We start from the raw sequence: 22,690 nt of genomic DNA, 5'->3' as shown, positions 1-22,690 counted from the left end.
TCAACTAAGCGTTTGCCGGCCGCGGTGGCTGAGCGGTTCTAGGCGCTTCAGTCCGGAACCGCGCGACTGCTACGGTCGCAGGTTCGAATCCTGCCTCGGGCATGGATGTGTGTGATGTCCTTAGGTTAGTTAGATTTAAGTAGTTCTAGGGGACTGATGACCTCAGATGTTAAGTCCCATAGTGGCCAGAGCCATTTGAACCATTTTTTGAACTACGCGTTTTGCCTTATTTAGGCACCTTCAGGTTGATCTTAATTTGGTATTTCTTAGAACGATCCTATAGAAAGTGTAGCCAAAGGGCATCGTCAAATACATCAGGCCAACATCGCCTTCGTTAAACTCAGGCCAACGTCGCCTTCGTTAAACTCAGTATAAACTTTTACTGAGTTTAACGAAGGCGATGTTGGCCTGATGGTATTTGACGATGTCCTTTGGCTACACTTTCTAAAGGATCGTTCTAAGAAATACCAAATTAAGATCAACCTGAAGGTGCCTAAATAAGGCGAAACGCATAGTTGAAAAATAAAAACCTAAAATTGCAACCAAGACTGTTTTTAACCAGTATCTTTAATTTATAGGAAAGCTGCCCATATGTTGACTAGTAGTTGGACAGTTTAGAGACAACGCCTGTGTGAAATGAGTGAATAAGCTCTTCCATATACAAATATTGAATGTCATGTCAGATTTTGGAAGTAAATCCTCTGGGAAAGTTATAAAGTAGCCAACTAATCAGCCGGAAGAAGTTAGCCAAAGTTATATCGTCTACAGTGGTACACTACTGGCCAGTACAATTGCTACACCATGAAGAAATGCATATGATAAACGGGTATTCATTGGACAAATATATTATACTAGAACTGACATGTGATTGCATTTTCACGCAGTTTGGGTGCATAGATCCTGAGAAATCAGTACCCAGAACAACCAACTGTGGCCGTATAACGGCCTTAATACGCCTGGGCATTGAGTCAAATAGAGCTTGGATGGCGTGTACAGGTGCAGCTACCCATGCAGCTTCAACACGATACCACAGTTCATCAAGAGTAGTGACTGGCGTATTGTGACGAGCCAGTTACTCGGACACCATTGACCAGACGTTTTCAATTGGTGACAGGTGTCGAGAATATGCTGTCCATGGCAGCCGTCGAACATTTTCTGTATCCAGAAAGGCCCGTACAGGACCTGCAACATGCGGTCGTGCATTATCCTGCTGAAATGTAGGGTTTCACAGGGATCGAATGAAGGGGAGAGCCACGGGGCGTAACACATCTGAAATGAGGCGTCCACTGTTCAAAGTGCCGTCAATGCGAACAAGAGGTGACGGAGACGTGTAACCAATGGGAACCCATACCATCACACCGGATGATACGCCAGTATGACGATGACGAATACACGCTTCCAATTTGCGTTCACCGTGATGTCGCAAAACGGATGCAACCATCATGATGCTGTAAACAGAATCTGGATTCATCCGAAAAAATGACGTTTTGCCATTCGTGGACACAGGTTCGTCGTTGAGTACACCATCGCAGGCACTCCTGTCTGTGATGCAGCGTCAAGGGTAATCGCAGCCATGGTCTCCGAGCTGATAGTTCATGTTGCTGCAAACGTCGTCGAACTGTTTATGCAGATGGTTATTGTCTTGCAAACGTCCCCATCTGTAGACTCAGGGATCGAGACGTGGCTGCACGATCCGTTACAGCCATGCGGATAAGATGCCTGTCATCTCGACTGCTAGTGATACGAGGCCGTTGGCATCCAGCACGGCGTTCCCTATTACCCTCCTGAACTCAACGATTCCACATTCTGCTAACAGTCATTGGATCACGACCAGCGCGAGCAGTAACGTCGCGATACGATAAACCGTAATGGCGATAGGCTACAATCCGACTTTTATCAAATCGGAAACGTGATGGTACGCATTTCTCCTTACACGAGGCATCACAACAACGTTTCACCAGGCAACGCCAGTCAACTGCTGTTTGTGTATGAGAAATCGGTTGGAAACTTTCCTCATGGCAGCACGTTGTATGTGTCGTCACCGGCGCCAACTTTGTGTGAATGCTCGGAAAAGCTAGTCATTTGCATACACAGCGTCTTCTTGCTGTCGGTTAAATTTCGAGTCTGCAGCTTCGTGGTGTAGCAATATTAATGGCCAGAAGTGTAAATAGCTGAAGGGGGAGGTGTGTATCCACAAGGAAGTCGATTGTGGCTAACTTCATTACGACTAGTCGTTCGACCGTTAAATCGTCTGGAATGAGCAATCCTGAGATTCTGTGACGAAGATTTCTACGACTACACGAGAGACTGTCTATCACGATGTCCCACGAAACCGCGTTGTTACTTTGTGCCGTTTTCCGAGGAACCGTTAGAGGCCCCTTCGGCACCGAGAGGAACAACACCTCTCGGAGTGGCTGTCGCGCGCCTCTGCTGACCGACTTGGGGCGTTTACAGCCAACGCCGTTCTGCACAGAGGGGCCGCAATCGGTTGCCAAAAGGGCTAGGCAGCTACGAGAAGCGTCAAATTGAAAGTAGCGCTTCGGGGCCAGGGCGGCGGCGGCGGTTGCGGCGCGGAGGCGGAGGACGTGCGGACGCCACGCCGGTCCGGCACGCGAGCAGGTCGCGTCCCGGCTGTTAAGCTAAACGCGCAGTAAACGTGCAGTTCGGAGCTTGCAGCGGGCACGTCTGGGCAGAAAGGCGGGCGCGGCGCAGGCGCGGAGCGCAGGCGCGGCCTGTTAAACAATTTTACTGTCGCCGTAAACCAAAGGCGGGGTGGCACGGGAGACGAGGGGCGGCATCCGCGCCTGCCCTAGTGGGGGTAGGTTCGGTTTTTATTGCGTCATAAATATGTAACGTGACGTGGCGGCGGTGGCGCTGTTTGGTACTCGGCCAAACCGCCGGCGGCGGCGACGCCACGGTCTGCGCATGCGCAGCGCCCTGCCGCCTAAACGGTTCGCGCCGACGCGACGCCAAGCCGCCGATAGCTCGACTCCAGGGGCTAATTACGCCCACGCTCATCTGCCGTTCAACCTGGCGAGACAGCTTATTCGTGTGGAGAACAGGAAGTATCTCTTCCGCAGGTATCGGGAACGGCACGTAAAAGGGAAGTCGTGTTGTTTCGAAGAACCCCGTAGTGTGTGTACAGCTGGCTAATTGGTAATGTTTTCGTTTCCTCATACAGGCTGGCACTTCGCAAAATATTTTATGTCGTAAGTCAAAAATGTCAAATGTGTCTGAAATCTTATGGGACTTAACTGCTAACGTCATTTGTCCCTAAGCTTACACACTACTTAACCTACATTATGCTAAGGACAAAGACACACACCCATGCCCGAGGGAGGACTCGAACCTCCGCCGGGACCAGCCGCACAGCCCATGACTGCAGCGCCAAAGACCGCTCGGCTAATCCCGCGCGGCTGACGTTACTCCTGTTTTTATGGGTCCAGTCTCTAATCTTTTTGGACTGACGGGGATATATCCCACGTTTTAACAAAATATTGCGTACTGAGCCTTGCATCCAGATATATTTATCAAAAATAAAGACCGCACATCATTATCAGCAGCAATAACTAGCTCTTTGACTACAGCCTAAACGATAAACTACATCTAAATAAGTTCAACGAAGATTTCTGATAAACCGCAAGAAAGACATTGTACTTCCTTTTTGTAGAAAATTCCTCTTAGACCGCTAGGCTAATCCCGCGCGGCTATGTGGTAAGTGTATATGTTGACTGTAAGTGATTGCTATCAGCGCGTGCGGATTTTTAGTGCGTAGTTTCTGTTGGTGGGGACCACCAAAGAGAAGGGAGAAGGTGAAACCCAGTGTGGCGCCTGTGGTGTAACTAGGAAATGGCAGCCGCGAGAAGCCCATAGACGCGCAGTTTTGTAACAGGTGGCAAAAATAAGGAAGAGGAAATGAAAAGGAAATATCTAGGAGTAACTATCCAGAGTGACATTAACTGGAATGAAGTTTTTAGACAACATAGTTGTATGGAGATAAACAGCGATTAATTTACTTATAGTCAATTATTCAAAATGACAGTCACAATCACATTATTTACTTCGCCGCCAACCGGTCTCAACCCGCGACGGGTCGTCTTCATGGCAATTTGCACCACTTGGTCTCTCGGTGGAGTCGTCACCCTGCCTGTGCACGGTTGGTAACTATTTTGGTAGTTACCAACCGTGCACAGGCAGCGAGGCAGGGTGGCGACTCCAACGAGCGACCAAATGGTGTAAATTGGCCTGAAGATCACCCTATCGCGGGTTGAGGCCGGTTGGCGGCAAAATAAATAATGCGATTGTGACTGGCATTTTGAATAATTGAAATGAAATAATCGTATGTCATTGATCGCCGGGAGTCCCCCCACTCGAGAAGTTCGACAGTCGAGTTGCAAGTCTTTTCAGTCGACGCCATTTTGGGCGACCTTCAGATGATGACGAAATGATGATGAGGACAACACATCACTCAGTAGCAGACCGGAGACCAGCTCCGCCCCCCTCCCCGCCTTTCCCCCTCTTCCCCCTCCGGAAATCGAACGCGTGTCCACTACATGACAGACGCGTTGACCACTCAGCAAGGGGGCGGACTTTAAGTGGGATGGCCACATAAACAGCAGGAAAAGAACAGGCGAGACTGAGATTCATAGGAAGAATCTGAAGGAAATGTATCTCATCCACGAAAAAAGTCGCTTACAAGGCACTTGTGTTCGACTTTTTCTTGAGACTTCTTCTCCAGTCTAGGATCCTTACCAGGTACGACTAATGGAAAAATAGAGGAGAACCAACGAAGAGCAGCGCGTTTCGTCACTGGATCGTTTAGTCTATGAGTGGGCGTTACAGAGATGCTCAACGACCTCTGGTGGCAGAAGCTGTAAAACAGGCCTTGGGCAACACGGGGAGGTTCACTACCAAAATCTGGAGAGAGCACTTTCCGGGAGAAGTCAGACAACATATTATTCCTACCCACATGTATCTCGCGAAATGATCACGACGAGAAAATTCGGAAAATTAGAGCAAATACAGAAGCTTACCTACAATCGTTCTTCCCACGCGCTATTACCGACTGGATCACGGAATGGGGGATCAATTAGTGGTATCAGAAGCACCCTCCACCACACACTTTAGGTAGCTGTCTGAATATGTTGTAGACGTGCATGTATGAAAGAGGAAGAGGCAGACAGCGAAGTACGTGTGGAAGAAGAACAAGGAGAAAAGAAAAGATACAAGAAGAAAGAGGGAAAGTATAGAAGGGCAGTAAATTGAGAAGGAGATAGAGACGTGTGTAAGGGAATCAAAAGAAGGTACGGATTTTTGTTGGGTAAAAGGTAAAAATTCCGCAAGACCTGCCTTCCCTCGGTAAGGAGACACTTTTTTATTACATTCGGCATCTAGATGGAACCACACTCTTTACGCCAAGTGTGCCAATGCCACGAGAGTGTCAAGACTGCTAATCAACAGTTTAAACTACCTGAAAAAGGCTGTTCAAGACTGCATCAGACAGTGGTACATCTGCTGGAAGTTAGACACTTAACTAAACTATGTTCTAGAGAAAATAATTCACATTAAAACCGAACAAAGGGAAGATGGCCGTCATCTCCTTTGATCAAGGACGATCGAGGGCGGCAGGAAATTGCAGGGATCGTTCGTAGAAAGTGCCGACCATCAATTTAGAAACAATTGTGTTTTCGAATGCGCCAGATTCTTTTTCCATATGTACCTCTAGAAAGAGGTGTCTGCTTTGTAGTTTGTTTTGTGTTACGTTATTTATGCTTTTATTTTTTCAATTTAACCGCAGCGCGGGATTAGCCGAGCGGTCTGGGGCGCTGCAGTCATGGACTGTGCGGCTGGTCCCGGAGGAGGTTCGAGTCCTCTCTCGGGCATGGATGTGTGTGTTTGTCCTTAGGATAATTTAGGTTAATTAATGTGTACGCTTAGCGACTGATGACCTTAGCAGTTAAGTCCCATAGGATTTCACACACATTTGAACATTTTAATTTAACCGAACATATAACACGCAGCAACTCAAAAAACGCTTTTGTGTTTGAGCACTGTATTCGGCCGACGCATTCTGTTAGTATCTGACTGGCAACAAGTTTTGTCCACTGCCGCAAATACAAGTACCATCTTCCCTCTATGATCGTTCGTTAACTCAGCGACCTGCTGTCTCTTGGTGGGCGCTTCGTAATGTCGTGTCTCGACAGAGTGCCCCATTCCACTGCATAATCACTACCTTTGCCTAACATCAACGGCCTCAGCTGCTCGTCAGTTACTGAACTGTTTTCTTGAAGTGTATGTACCCATTTAGTCAATCACGTGGTAATAATTACGACAAATGAACTGCCGAGGAACACTATATTCTAACCTATGACTTTTGTAAATATTCCATTGTACAAACTACTGTGAATAAGCCAATTTGCAGGCTTTGATGTTTCACTAACTTAGAACTAACCGAAATGAGATATAATAAACACTTCTGCGTTGCCTGAAAAGTGCTTTTGTACTTTGTTTGGTGTAAACTACCCCTTCTCCCACCCATTAAAAGACGTAATTGTACAGTAGTCTCCATTTTAGAAGTTACTTGGTTTTATTAGTCTTGTAGCTCTCTTTTAAACTATTAATTGTAGTATTTTTCTTCCGCTTGAAATTCGCTGTGAAAACCATGGGTGACTTTGTAAGCACTGAGTACTCAAAGCTTATGGTCTCGTCATGTAGCGTAGGCTATTCGGCCTTTGGTCTCAACGTCGAGTGGACCATAGAAGACGCAGTGAGAAGGAGGAAGAGGGAAATTAGTCAGGGTGAAAATTTTTGCTGTATCTGGAAGGCTAGTGAACATCATTCATTGTTTCCCCCATGCTGATATTCCGATAAAGACACATACCTGCTTCCCCGCAATGAAAATAGTTCTGGGTGAGAAGAGTCTCGTGGAGGGCAAATTTTTCGGACGGGCCACGCATTTACATACAGAGTAGTCATGCTGGAAACAGCATATGGCTTTTCCTCAGACTATCAGTCGGAGGTTCGAACGTTCTGTATGTTGACACGAGTCAGCTGTATTACCAGACTGCATGAATGATTAGTGTTCACATAGTTTCGATAATTTGTTCTGGGTGTGACGCGACGTTAAGTTGCAGTGCAGCGTTCCGACCGGACAGTAGTGACCGAAACACAAGTATTTTACACCATAATGTGGTCGTATATCCAGAATTTAGTGGAAAATGGTTCTAATCGTAAAAGTCCAGGCAGGCAAATTATCTAGATGTCATGCAGCTTAGCATCACGCAGACACTGTTATTGCCAACTTCTCTTCACTACATTGGCTGAGAAAAAATTCGTATATCCTTTCAGGAAGTAGAACTGATCGAAACTAGAAGAAAATTTTCGATAATCAAATGTCGGAAATAAATTCCTGTTGAGATATAGGCCAATCAGTTCTCCCTCTCCCATCTGTGTGTTACATAGAAGTGCACACTACAGGCAGTGCTGCCGGGGTTACCACGCTTCCTGACGCACCCTTCAGCCCTCCTTCTCAGTGAATCACGCACTGATTCGAATACATCTGGCTCCATTTCGATTGTGTCACGTGCATAGATCTCAAGCTCCCGTGATGTCTGCACATTGTCAATGAAATGAAATGATCGTATGGCATTGTTGGCCGGGAGGCCCCTTGCGGGGAAGTTCGGCCGCCGTATCGCAAGTCCTTTTTAGTTGACGCCACTTCGGCGACTTGCACGTCAATGATGATGAAATGATGATGATGAACACACAACACCCAGTCATCACGAGGTAGAGAAAATCTCTGACCCCGCCGGGAATCGAACCTGGGTCCCCGTGCGCAGGAAGCGAGAACGATTGGGCGTACACCAGTGCCTTTAAATATCATCGTTGCCAGAAAGACAACGGTTTCAGGTCCGTTGAAATTGGAGGCAATACTGCTGAACGATCTCGTCCAATTCATTGCCCATCAAACACTGCTGTGAGGTCTGTCGCACGATCGTTAGAAAATACTGTGGTGTCCCTTCTTGCATGCACCACAGTCGTTGTCTTGCCACACGGGTAACGTTCTGCAATAGCGTCGGTAATTCATCGCACAGAAATCAGTGATAGCACCATTCAATCTGTTTGGTCGTATGGCGTTAGAAGTCTGTTGCTGAAAATTCCAGCCCACACACTGATACCGAAGCGATCCATGATTTCTCGAGGACTTGCATCTGACCACACGGGCGTCTTCTGGTAATTTAATGTGCCGTCACTTGTGAGTGGCTTCAGCACCGAATACTACACATTCGCCACAATCAAAACGGCTCATATCTGACAGGTATTGGTTTCCTAATATACAATTACAGAAATTTTTTTTCTGTATGCGGTCATTCTACCGTCAGTAGGGATGTGTGACATCCTGTAATCTCTGCAGGAGGTGTCCGACACACTCCGCAGAGTGCGTTCAACACAGGAACATGGAACCTGAATGCACTCTGGCTATCAAAATAATTTTAACTGTAGTAAAGCTCTTTACTACTGATGACAGTAGAGTGGGTATTTTTTATAATTTTTTTTACTGACGGAAACATGCAGGATGAGTCGGATCATGTGTCTGATGGAAACTGCTAGAGAATGAAGGTTTCTGTCATGAGCGGTCATTGGAGGTTCAAAAGCGAGACTTACTTCGAATAGCTTCTAAGGAGATGAAAGCAACACGTGAGATATTTCCTGAAACATCCAGTGTGCGCTCTCAAAGCGCACGAAAAGCGGGAGAGTTGCCTGGCATTTACAGAAAGAATATTCTGCCCTAGTAATGTAAAATGTTCGAGAGTATTATTTTATATTTCTTGACTATTTTTCTCGTTATCTACTGTGCTTCACTGTGCGCATTTAAAAAAAAATAGTGCGTTGCCATTTTAAAACTCACAAATTTCTTTGGCACTTCTTGTATGGATCAACTGAAAAACCGGGAAAATAAGAATTTCACTTGTTTGTTGTCGCTCCAAAATGATTATTTGACGTCACTGACAACATCCAAATTCTAATTAAGCAAGCGCGTTCCGGTGCCAATGTGTTCGTGACAGAGTCGATCGATGACCTCAGATGTTAAGTCCCATAGTACTTAGAGCAAATTGAACCATTTTCTTGAACAGATTCGATCACGTATCCAAATATGCAGGGACTTCAGGAAGTATATTACACGTTTCAATCCAAGCTAATACCATAGTTCAACAACAGTGGCAAATTTTCGGAAGACAGTAAAAGTTCCCGGTTTCATTCAGACACAGTTCCGCTGCGGTACGGGTAGCGTGTAGATCACAGTGTGCGATGAAACGGAGGGCAACTGAAAACGTCCACCGAAGTTCATTTACGGCGAACAGTACGATTCTTGTGGGCAACATATCTAAATTTCACACAGATTCGCCGTGAAATTCTGGCGCTGTATGGACCAGCTGCAATGAGCGATAGAGCCATAGTGAAATGGTGCCAACAATTTGGCTAAGGCCGCACAGACGTGCGCGATAGTGATCGTAAAAGAAGGCTATCGAGATTGACCAAAGACGACAATGCACAGGTAGTCGAGGAACTGACTCTCAGCAATCGCAGATTGACTACCGCGTACATTCCGCGGCAGGCGCGCTTCTCAATAGCCAGTGTTCATTCCATCGTCCGGAATCGTCACCAGTATCGGGGAATTGTGCTCACATTGCACCCACGATCTTACACCAGGCAGTTTCAATCCTTTCGGCACTTTGAAAGAACGTGTGATGGGAAAGTGATTTTCCAAGATGACGAAGTCCACATAGCGGTTCTCGAATAGTTCCGTGACCAAGGAGGGGATTTCTATCGTCGAAAAATTGAACGACTGCTAGAAGTATCTGTGTCATTTTGACGTGCTGTCACTGTTCAATACAAGGTACTTGGCCTGCCATAATAATGTGTAACAACTTACTTTTTGAAGTCCCATCGCATATCCAAAATCATCTTCTCATGTAAATGATATACCAAAATATATAAAAAGTAAGTCCACTCTCTTTCTCTTGACGCTTTTCTTATTCCTGCGTCTCTTTCTTTCCTTTTTTTTTTGCTTTAAAATTCAATTATTAATTGTGCTCATAATTACGACTATTCTCTCTGTAAAGGTATTCTTCTATATAATTTTATTTTTCATCATCACCCATGCGGCGTTCACTGTTGGCCAGAGGCCGCCATCAGACTATTCCATGCTCTACAGTTTTCAGTTATTCTGACATTTGTTGTTCCTGCACGCATTCAAACGTCACGTAACCACCTCCGATTAGGTCGTCGTCTCTACATCGTCTTACCTCGTGGAATCCATCATGTAACTTCCTTAGTCCATCTTCCGTTCTTTCACCTGGATTACGTGTCGTGTCCATCTCAACTACATTTTCGTTACAGTCATAATTACATCATCTATTAACAGTATGTCACCTTTTCTGTTTGCTTGTTTTCTTGTCTCTCCAAATAATTTCCGACGTACGTCTCTTCGTTTCCCGCTTAATAACCCTTGTATCTGAAAGTTCTCACGTTAAAGTTTGGAACATGCCTGTTATCCAGCAGCCTTACAGGATACTAGATTCAGCATAGGATTAAACACCCAACCGATTGCACATAAACGGTGGGTACGTTGACCTAGGTTTCGACACCTATTAGGGGTGTCTTCATCAGAATGAAATGTTGCTGAATTGTAAAATTATATTGCTAAAAAGCGATAGCCAGAATGTGGACCAGGTACGCTCATGTCAAAAGTAAAATATAACGTTCTGACCTTTGCAACGTGTGCCCAGTTGGGAAAAACATCAGACTAATTTTACGATTTAGCAACATTTCATTCTGAATGAAATCTAGGTCAATGTACCTACCGTCTATGTGCAACCGGTTGGCTGTTTAATTCTATGTTGAAAGTTCTCACATTGAATGTTTCAAAGTTCATAACATAGTGCGATCAGTAACAACTGGTAATACACACTGTTCGTGATGTTTGTGCTACAGACAGCTTAGGTTTCAAAAGTCTAGTTTACCGAAAGCTTCCCAGGCTATCCTTACTCATCTGGTTATCCCTTTTTCTGTATATGTAAACATTGTCTTCTGCTACCCTCAGCACAATTGTTCATTAGTTTATTCCGCTGCTTGACAATTTGTACATTTTTTCGTTTTAATCTGTTGATTAAACATTACTTATTCTTATCAAATTTATTTTCAAGACAACTTCCAAAAATTTAATGTTGAAGTTTATTTTATGACACAATGTTTATCAACACCTACGCTTAGATCTTTGTCGAGTGCCACGATCCAAACCATGATATTTTACTTTTATGGCTATGTATTTCTCAACTCTTGGAGGCTCAGACCAAAACAACAATAACAACTGGCCTGCTTGAGAAAGGTAACAAGTGATAACTCTTCAATGGCAGTTATGTCACAGTGCAGTGCAATGGGTAAGTTCTTAGCTCGTCCTTGCTTGTATAGTGCTTGTTCTCAGAAAATATTAAGAATGACAGACAGAACTGACGAAGGCTAAAGCAAATTGCTTTGTAATTTGACAGATGCCATTAATAATACACAGACACCATTAATAATACACGAAACGCAAAGAAAAAATTCGAGAGATGATGAAGCATATGAACCCAAACAACTGCATGCAAGAGAAACGATTGTTAAATGGTGTTTTCCTTCTGAAAGCCAAAACGCCAAAGTGGTAAAACGATGTGTTACAATAACGCTGTCCACAATATTGTAAGTACTTCCGGGTACTAAAAAAAAAAAAATGTTCAAATGTGTGTGAAATCGTATGGGACTTAACCGCTAAGGTCATCAGTCTCTAAGCTTACACACTACTTAACCTAAATCATCCTAAGGACAAACACACAAACCCATGCCCCAGGGAGGACTCGAACTTCCGCCGGGACCAGCCGCACAGTCCATGATTCCAATGCCATAGACCGCACGGCTAATCCCGCGCGGCAGGCTACTAAAGTACTGTCACAACAGAAAAATCTGTTCAGGAATGACTGCCGGGTTGATCCTAAGATTCCATTATTTGGTTGACATTTTCGGAAGCTAGAGATCTTCCAGCATCTCCTCGGTTCAAAAACATACGAAATTTTTTATATGATCTAACGGCAGGCAGCTTATTCAAGTCAAATCGCGTGGTCTTGGTGGCCAGCCAAGAGTACCTCCTCTGTCACTCCAACACTCACCAATGGAGTATCCAGATGGTTTCAGTTACCAGAATAACAATTAGCTGCCATTTGTGTGAACCGCATTTGAATATACATGTACTTGTGGCAGTCCTAACAACAAAATACTACGCCCCTTATGATAAAATTAAACATTTCTCTCCTACATTGTTTCATACAAATTGGTTGGCTTGGTGTAGTCTATCATAACTCTGCGTTTGTAAAATATTGTGGCATACAAGGTATTCGTGGTAGTCTTCAACGTCCATAAGAAAGAACTTCTGAATTGCCGTACTGCGTAATTCCTCCTGATATTCAAACAAGAGTCAATATGCGATACGAATACGCAAAAAACATTTATTGTCCTTTGTAAAGGTTCTTTTTTCTATAAACTTTTTGTTTCAATAATATAAATGTAAGTTTTCAAAAAAAAACAACAGAAAATTGAACAATTATGGAGAGATCCGCCAATGGTGCTGTGCTATGTTACTGGGACAAAGTATTGTTTGACAAAGAAGAGGTTGGACGTTGATAACATAGATAGAATGTATCTCTCACAATGGAACACTGTGCTGCAGACGGGTGAAGAAAAGCAAACGAATAATGCAAGTTGTTGTAGTTTATGCAAAACTATACTGCCTGCGGTAAAGAATACGTGGTTTAATATTTTACATACAGTTTTCGCTGTTGGTGCGGCCACGTAAGATACAGTGGTGTCTGCAGTAATAACTAACGCACGATAAATGTGGCTAAATGCAAAAAGTGTACATAAATGATGATCATATTCCATTGTTTATGAAGACAGTGACACAATTCAAACTTCGAGGAATAAGCAAACAAAAGCAACAAAGAGAATATGTTACGTACGTTTACATTGGGTGCCTGGACATAGATTACCGGCAGCAGTTGTGGACTATGCTCCAAAAAGGTGAAGAGTTGGGAGACCAAAAAGGGATGGCTACCGGAACAGACTTTGGCCTCTCCTAGTTCTCGGAGAAAAGAAGATGGATAATGGCGCGAGTTAATATGAAGTGTAAAAAATATCAGTTTTATGACACACTCGTGGCAGATCTCAGATATTAAGATATCACTTACTGAATATCGTTGCAACGTTTTGGTTCCCGACGAGTTCATTTTTCTTGATGACATAAATGAATGTTAAGTTGGACTCCTAAGTCAGACATAACCATTACGAGAAGCTAACGGAAAGAAATAAGCCAATGGTTTCTTAATGAAAAACTAACGAAATAATCTTTGAATACGGCGTTACAGGTTCTACCACGATTCTGCTCCTTCCAACGTATCTTTCCCTACAAAGTCTGTAACAAAAAGAGTAAACAACCATTTTTTTGCTGACGCAATAGCGAATGGGAAGAAAGAAAGAATCCTGGTAATACGCGGTGAACGCCATGCGGTATTTTTTCGATGGATAACAGTAATTATGTGTCTCTGTTTTCTTTCCTTCTTAAGCGTGTTATTTTTTCAGGTTTTCTTTATTTCAGGTATTGTAATAAAATGAATACCAATTTGAAATTAAAGGTATGAGATGACTGGTATATTACTGCGAGGAAATATTATAACAGACCATAAACGTCAACGCGAAAGGCGACTGATTGCGCGCAATGGGCATTCAAGCCGGATCTAAACACTTCATATTAGAGTTAGACATATTTGCAAACGCTAGTAAACTGCTGAGCGATACTAACTTTCTTACTTTAGGATTCTTAGGTAAATAGCTGGCAAATAATTTATGGTAAAGAGTTCCCAAGTACAACAATGCATTTTAATATATATCGTAGTATCTGTATTTACATGACTTCCTGAAAGCTGGAAATTAAATTACAGATTGGGCATTACTTTCCCCATTTATTATACATGTTGTGGCACAGGTAAAGAAGCTTGGATGAAACTGTTCGAAGCCTACTTGGAAGAGAGGGTAAGTTAACACTGATCAACAGTTGTGAGTGGTAGGATAGCAATACAAACATAAGTTATGAGTTAGCTGCAATTGTAGGTAAAATAAAAATGATTAAGGTATTTCTGAATTAACTGAGTCATAGTAAAAAAATGGATGTGTAAATTAACCATTACATTAACGCAGTTCGCTCAAGTAAGCTCTATATACTTTTGGGAAACCGTAAATTACGGAATTGCGAATTCTGTGTGGCTTGTTTTCTACAGATGATGTTGTAGTTGCAGTTGTTGTTGTTGTTGTTGTTGTAATTTTCAGTACGAAGACTGGTGTTATGCAGCTCTCTAGGCTAGTACATCCTATGTAAGTCTCTTCACGTCTCCACATCGATATCAACCCGCTTACTTTATTCGAGCCTTGGTACCCCACTACAGGTTTCATCTCCCACACTTCCTACTACTACTACTACTAAATTGACAATTTCTTGATGTCTCAGGACGTGTCCTGACAAACGATCTCAGCATTAACTTAAGTTACGCCATCAATTTATTCTCCCCTCCAGTTCGATTTAGTTATTCGTCAGTTATTCGATTTACTCGTTTACTCTTCAACAAATACTGTAGCACCATATTTCAAAAGCGTCTATTGTGTTCTTGTCTAAACTGTTTATCACGCACATCTCAGTTCCTTACAAGGCTACACTCGAGACAAATACCTTCAGAAAACAGTTCCTTCCATCTCAATTTATATTCCATGTTAACAACTTTTAAGAAAACTACTTTTGTCTAAGAAGGTAAATAACGTTTCAACACACATGTAATACCAGTATAAACAAACACGCAACTTTAAAAGTAATACATTGCTGGAAAATTCTGGTGACAATCTAATGCCAAAAACTATTAAGGAACACAGTTTTCTTCTACAAATTATTATTCTTCTTTACGAATGTATACTCATTTTTCCAGTAATGGTATCATATTAAACTACAGTCAGTCCCAACCTTATTATCAAAAACCTATACAGTGTGTTTTGCTTTAGTGTTGTTGTCAGAAATTACTGAAATCTGTGTTACACTCCGTTTACGTTATTGGCAGATTTTTATCTGCATTCAAGCGCCAATTGTTGGTATTGACTTGTGCGTGCCTGGCGATAAGGTCTTTAACAATGAAACATACAGTCAGAAAAATTATGTTAACTACATATTGCTGTCAGTGTTGACAGTCTACTTTTATACCAGTGTCTTAAAAGTCATGGCTGATTCTATCACAACATGTTTCAAATAGAATAAAAATTTCATTTCTCTTCTATGTTCAACAATATAATACGATGGCGAGCTGAAAAGTAACAATTTCGAATTTTTTATTTGAAAACTTCCTAAAGTTTTTTAAATAAAACCAATGTTATTAATATTCTACATGCAGTAATCGAGTTTCGAGTCCGAAGAGTTCGTCCACACATAGAACACCCTCTACTTCAGTGTGACAACAGCAGAACACACACGAGCTCTGGACATCTGCAACAATCCGATGCCTGTCATCGATCGTCCTCCATACTGTACCGACTTGGTCCCATCCGATTTTCAGGCCTGGCTTGACTCCAACCGATTTTCATCTGTTTCCAAAACTCAAAGAAGACCATCGAGGACTTCATTTTTATAGTGATGAAGCGGTAAACCAGAGGTGAGGTTGTGGCTCCGTCAATGAAGTCGAACATTCTACAATGACGGTATCAACAAACAGATCTCTTGTAGTGAGAAATGTGTTCATCGCCAGGGTGACTATGTTGAGAAATAAATACGTACCCATGAAGAATACAAATGAAGCATGTTAATAACGTTTTGTTTTATTTAAAAAGCTTTAAAAGTGTTCACATGAAAAATTCGGAGGCAATACTTTTCAGCACGCTCTCGTAATCTTGACTGTAGAACTTTCTATCATCGACAAATGCTGGTAAATTTCGGTAGCTTGACGAGAACGAAGAAAACGAATGAAAAATAATCAGGGATTATCACAGAAAAATTATTTATACCAACAGCTAATAGCCAAAATGGAGTGCAGACCGAGATAAGAATATTTAGTGAATCAGTATTGATCTTTCAGGAAGCTAGTAGCTGTGTCTGGAACAAGTAGATGAATTGTGGCGCAGTGACACAATGGAATGCTTCAGACTCTCTACCTCTATTCAAGCAAAATGCATACGTTATGCGGATGAGTTTCTTTCTTACTAGCCAAATGTACTAAAAAGTGGAGAGAAACACTGCAATACAGATAAAGGGGCATTACTGTCCAAATCTGAGGCTAGTCGTGACTGTTATTCGGACACTCGTAGCTGCGGATCGTCTCATTGCATTCAGCTCGAGCTGTCAGTTATACTATTCGCATTGTCGAATGCTTTCCAATATGGTGTGACAGAACCGGGAAATTCGTGCATTTTACGATGAATAGCTCCAGGTATAAGAGCTAATTTTGGTTGGTCAGGTGATAAAACTGCACTGGCGAAGTGTGGGATAAATGAGGGCCACTTGTAGCAACAAAGCCAGGTATGCACATGGTAGAGGTTTCATCCAGACATGATTATTGCACCCTCTAAGCAATGTTGACGTTACATACGCAGAAATTACGTCAGTAATTGTGAGCAACCAACTACAAAGTTGTTCTTTATGTGAGATATGACCATTATCAAACAACCGTCTTAATACTCCAATCTATTACAAGAAATATATAATTTCATCTTCCAACGTCTCTGACACGCTCTTAAATGCGCCACTTACTCCTGCGCTTGGCACCAGTAGTCGGCTTTTGATAAACACTAACAGCAGGAAGGAATTTTGTTTTTAGGAGATAAAAATAAAAAGCTCTTGCAAGTGTAAAACAGTAAGATGAACAAAGTAAGAGATTTAACATGTCTAAAGCAACGGTAAACAAGAGGTCAGCACAGGGAAACATGTGAAGCGGATTAGAGCATGCTAAGTAAACGCTACCAGCATGAAACAAATGACACTGTCATGTGATACAAATTTAATAAAAAAATAAATAAAATTAAAAAAAACCCACTGAAGATAGCACATAAGGTGCTAAACACGTGTGGTGAATGAAAAATGAATGATATTTGTCCCTCCGAAGCCGGCAGTTTTTTTCATTGGCACAAATTACAACCTGAGCTGTATCACTGTTTCTCGCATTTAATTTTTTTCATAAAGTTTCTCCACGTACATACCGAATTGCGTGCACAACTGAAGAAAATTGAGATAACTATGTCGAAGATCCGCTGTATGTACTACGGATAAATGTTTCACTTCGGTGCTAACATTTTTCTCAAAATTTTTACAGTTTTCAGGAATCACGCATGGAGTTTGTATTAGAACAAATAAGCCCTCGGTCACAAATATTAAGTCAAAATTGACCAGGTTTCGACGCTACTATGAGCGTCGTCTTCAGAATTAAAGTAACTGTTCTAAAACATAATAGGTATATAAGACATTAATAAACTAAAGTGTGTACTGACTGGGAAGAGATGCAGTACTTACAAGTCACATTCTAAAAAATCTAAGCCGGAAAGGCGACGTCATGAAAAGTTGTAAATAAGATGGCGAGCCGCTAAGGGCTGCTCGTACCTGAGTGAACACGGGATGCAACAAAACTCATTGTCATAAACCAGTCGTGGGGCATTCAAAAATAAGCTTGCAGGCTTCGATCAAAGCGCAGTCGTGACGGTTATCCGGATGCTATCTACATTTTAGAATGTTGATACACCACTGATAATTTGGCAACAAATAGTGAGTGAAGAGTTGATGCAGGTATGAAATTCAATGTTGGCGATCCAGTTCAGGGGGAAAATTGTCTCAGATATTGCACGAGGAACGAGCACTACGTTGGCACTTTCCAAAAATGTTGTCACTTCCAGTGTTGCGTTGTCGTAGGAAAATAATGAATAGCTAATAGATCAGATCTTAGAAGTCTTGAGGCACGTCACGGTCGAAAAAGGGTCGTGACAGTCGCTCCGAAGGCACCTGCATTTCACACGGTGGCTGAAGGAACTTTCACCTTACGTGTAACTAGTTAGTGCCGAAGGTGAGGAACGGCCGAAGAGCTCGTCGTCGGCGGCAGTTTTGAAATCGGCGCGCGGAGGCGGCCGGCCGGAGCACGTGGCAGTGCGGCTCGGCGGCGGGGGGCGGGGGGCAGAGGGCGGAGGGCGGTACTCACCGGACGGCGTCTGGTGGTGCATCAGCGGCAGGGGGTGCTGCGACGGCGACTCTCCGCGGCGGCCTCCGGGTGGCGGCGGCGAACACGACGAGTCGCAGCTGCCGTCGGCAAGGTGGCGCGGGGGCACCGCCGCCACGGGGCGCAAGTGTTCCTCTCCGGGCACCACGATGGCGGCGGCGGCGGCGGCGCCCATTTCGGCGGGGGGCACGGTGCCCGCGGCGAGCGGCGGGGGCGGCGGTGGGGGCGGCGGCGACGGCGACGGCGGCTTCTTGAGGCCCATGGCCTCGTCCTGCGCCTGGGCGCGCCGCAGCGCCGTCTGCATCGCCATGACGCGCTGGCGCTCGGCCGTCAGCAGGCACTTGTCGCACGTGTGGTAGCGATACTTGCAGTAGCGCTTGTGGCCCTTGAGCGGGATCTTGTAGCCGTGGTTCCGGCAGCGCGCGCAGTTGGGCGGCGTGCGCTGGCTCGTGGTCGTGGTGGCAACAGACGACGCCGACGCCATGGGCACCGTTGCTGCTGCTGCTGCTGCTGCACGCTGCGCCGGCGACTGCACTGGCGCGCCAGAGCGCCTCTGCGAGCGCCTCCTTGAGCCCCGGCGCTGGCGGTGGGGGCAGCCGCCGGCCGGGAGGAGGAGCGCGGTCTGGCCGCGCCACGCGGAGGGGGGACTTTTACGACTCGCAGTCTCATTCGAACTTTACGTCATAAACTGCACCGTCTTATCGCTCGACGCGGACGCCGCTGCAGCTATAACTCTGCTTTGATTGTTCGACCTGTTCCTCTCTTCTATAACATTGTTTAATGAACAAGTACAAAAAAAATAAAAAATAAAAATACGCGCGTGTGTTGTCCTCGCGCGTGCTTGCTTGCATGCTCCGTGTGCCCCTCTTGCCCCCGTGGCGTCCCCGCGCCGTGACCGAACCTTTTTAAGCCGCTGCAGTTTGCCATTATTCGCACTCTCCGGTGCGGTATTATTTTTCAGCCCGGCGCAGCCAACCTGGCTGATGTGCACCGGTCGTAAAACGTTCGCGACGCGCTGGCCGGTCCAATGAAATTTTGTAGTCTCCCCCTCCAGACCCCCATTTTATGCCCGTCCCCACCACCTGTCCCTCTGGCGCGCTTCTCTCTCTCTCTCTCTCTCTCTCTCTCTCTCTCTCTCTCCCTCCCGCGTTCCTTCGTCCACGGACTTCGTTCTCCTTTCGCGGCGTCCGCCGCCAGTGACCCGCAGCCGCGATGCACCGGCTGCCGCCCCGGTATTAGGGCAGTCGCGGCCGCCCTCGGCTGCAGCTGGCAGAGCGGCGCGTCTTTATTTTTGGACTGTTTCGCGAATCTAAGCAACGCGGCGCCCGTGTCCGTGCTGGCGGCGGATGCGCTGGCCAGTACAAAATAGCCGCGGCCGCACGTGCCACATTGTATCTCAATCCGGCGACGTGGCGGCCGCCGGGGCTGCGATCCGTCGCCAGAGCTCGCGCCACACCCCTGGCCGCAGGCCAACTGCCACAGATCCACTGCACGGCTCGATCACTCTACTGTTCCCGTGTCGCGTCCACACGTGCCACTGACCCGCTAACGTATCACAACACATCGCCCTCTTCTTAAAATCCCTATCTGTAGATTGGTGGTCAGTAATTTTCATCCTCCACATATTCTTGTCATCTGCAAATCGCTCCGATTGGATCACAGCCAAGCAATCTTCGTGTCTGGGGAAGTCGACAGCACAGCACAGTGTTTGGCTGCGTAGCAAGAGAAAGGGAGCTGAAGTTAAATTTTTCTGGGTTGTTAGGTCGCCTCATATTACTCCAAACAATCGACGTTTAGACTCCTCTGCTGGGATCTTCTTCAGTGTCCACTGCAGATTGGGCTCAAGATCCTGAAGATTCCAGCAGAGAGGTTGAAACGTCGGTCGTTGAAGAAATATGACACGGCCTAACAGCCCACAAAACTTCATCTTCAATGACAACGGCCACGAAAGCCTGAAGACCTACAAGAAAGAAAGCTGCTCGGACCTTCTTCTTCAGCCTCTAGTAATCGACTCCAGGACATATGCCTCTTCCGAAAAGTCGATGTTTGCTGGGCGGTCTGGACCCTGTTTTCTCCCGCATGTATGCCGGTGACATTGCCTTCCTTGCCCTCTAGCCTATCCTCCAGAAATCCCAAGGATCTCTCTAATTCCCTTTCAATCAGTTCATCTCCTAGTGCAACCCGTGGCTCCTCGAAATCAAGCAGACCGAAGCCCAGGCAATAATTATACGCCGAACCACCCGCAGCTTGCCCACTGGTCGCGTATAGGTTGCTGAAGGAATGCTTCGTTCTGGGAATGCTGTACAATAATTCAAGCAAATAACATTAGTAGTTTTATTTCTATAAGGCAGATTGACAATACTTAACTTAAATGTACAAAGGTGTCGCAGGTGACGGGCGATACGCAACATAAATCCGAGTCCTGTGGTATATGCAATGTTCAGGCAAGTATGTCACACAGTTTGTGGATCACTACTAACTGTTCTTGTAGCACTCCCTGGTACGCCGTGCCTACTCCGCGAATACTTTCTACTAATCTCCGTGTACTGAGCCGATGTGAGCGGCCGAGACTGGCAGGAGCGGCCGGCCGCTGAGGACGAGAGGTTCTAGGCGCTTCAGTCCGGAATCGCGCTGCTGCTACGGTCGCAGGTTCGAATCCTGCCTCGGGCATGGATGTGTGTGATGTCCTTAGGTTAGTTAGGTTTAACTAGTTCTAAGTTCTAGGGGACTGATGACCTCAGAAGTTAAGTCCCATAGTGCTCCGAGCCATTTGAACCCTTTTTATGAAGCCCAATCCGACCCATCGTCTGCTGTGTCAGTTTGGCACAGACTTCTGCTCCTCCCTCATTTTATCATGCCCTACAAATCGTCGACCCCCATGCAACCCGCCATGCCTTTCGGTTCCATTTAGCCCCCACCCCCCTCCGCATTCTCTCCCAACTCATAAAATTCCCCAGCCTACTCTTCCGTCTTGTATGCCTCTGAATGTCCTACGTTACCCGTGAACTCGACATTATCCACCCCTTAGTTTTCCTCTTGCTCACTGATCCTGGTACTCTGCTGCGCATCTCCCACCACATCCTCCCAACACTGCATCTCTGCACACTCCATATCGTCTCCCAACGAAATTTTAATTGCTTTCCCATACCTGCCCATAAAACCCACCTTGATATATTACCTATCCTAACGGATCCAAACATAAACCATCCCACTTTCCGTTCCACTCTTCTACCCACATCCTAGAGATGGTCCGGAAAAGCATCCCACTTCACTCTTTCGAATTCCTCTTCCAAACAACCGCCCTCACAAACAACCTCCCACGTACTACCCCAACTGCTACGTTTCTGTGACACCCCTCTTCGGGATAGTCTAGGCCCACTCATCACTTCACTCATGTAAGTTTCTATCTTAGTCAACACATCGGTTTTTTTACTTTTTAACGTAAGCAACTGTCCCTCCGTTTGCAGTATTTGTGTAACGCTTATTAGCCAGTTCATCCGTGTCAGTATTTTACGTAATCGACAAATCTGCATTATGCAGTGGAATCTATGTCTTTTAATTATGTCAAACATTCGTTCTGTTAATTGCTGTGTCCAAATTTTATAATGTGTTTTCAACTTTTTACTCTCATATGTCTGAAAAGCGGCGACTTGTATCTGTCGACAGCTCAGACCCCGCCCATGTGGAGAGAGGGCCTTCAAATGACATTAAAGAAAAAAATGTATAAAACATAGACACCTGTAAATACAATTTTATCCTGTTCGTTGTAAAATATTACTTTTGTAAGTCAATAAACCAAACTCATACTTGTTATATTTTGATCTGTTCCTCTGTAGACAACTCTTCAAAATGGCCTGTAAAATCGAAATTGCTCAATCGTGCCAGATATAATAAACTGAACGCCTGTGAAAAAACAGTAGATATGGAATGCTTCAAAATATCATTTAACAAATGTACGGTTGTGGTGTCCCATGTGAAGAAAAATTTCCCAAGCTGGATTCTATGACGCGAATAAATGTATTCGTTTACTACATCCAGAGCACAGTTTTCGATGGACCGTGATACAGACTAATGACTTTGGCTCTCTGAAAGCTAACTTTGGGGCCTAGAACTTGGGGAGCATCTTAGAGTTGTAAGATCTTTATCGATAGTTTGTTTGTGTCGCTGTGTCAATACCTCTCTGTCCCCAAGGTACGAGCATGAACATATCCTCTAGAGCCACACTAAATAACTTTCCAGTAATACAGTGTTCCTTTATTTTCAAAAGGAGAGTGGAATTCTCATAAATGTACCGGCTGAATCTGCTCTATCTGTACTCATTTCGGGCTCTTTCATCGTCCTCTATACTGCCCATGTTTCGATTATGTCGAACGATT

At 44.7% G+C, this 22,690-nt stretch overlaps 1 protein-coding gene across 1 annotated transcript; it reads right to left on the bottom strand.

Annotated features, from left to right (window-relative positions):
* Positions 1-18,138: 18,138 nt before the first annotated feature.
* Positions 18,139-18,798, bottom strand: LOC126212239 (protein doublesex-like). The gene has a single exon (XM_049940008.1). It carries the CDS (start codon positions 18,796-18,798, stop codon positions 18,139-18,141), a length of 660 nt encoding a protein of 219 aa, XP_049795965.1.
* Positions 18,799-22,690: the final 3,892 nt, after the last annotated feature.

Source organism: Schistocerca nitens, chromosome 1, assembly GCF_023898315.1.
Source record: "Schistocerca nitens isolate TAMUIC-IGC-003100 chromosome 1, iqSchNite1.1, whole genome shotgun sequence".
NCBI lineage: Eukaryota > Metazoa > Arthropoda > Insecta > Orthoptera > Acrididae > Schistocerca > Schistocerca nitens.
The sequence above is the reverse complement of the archived record's forward strand: the minus strand, read 5'-3'. Positions and strand labels throughout refer to the sequence as shown.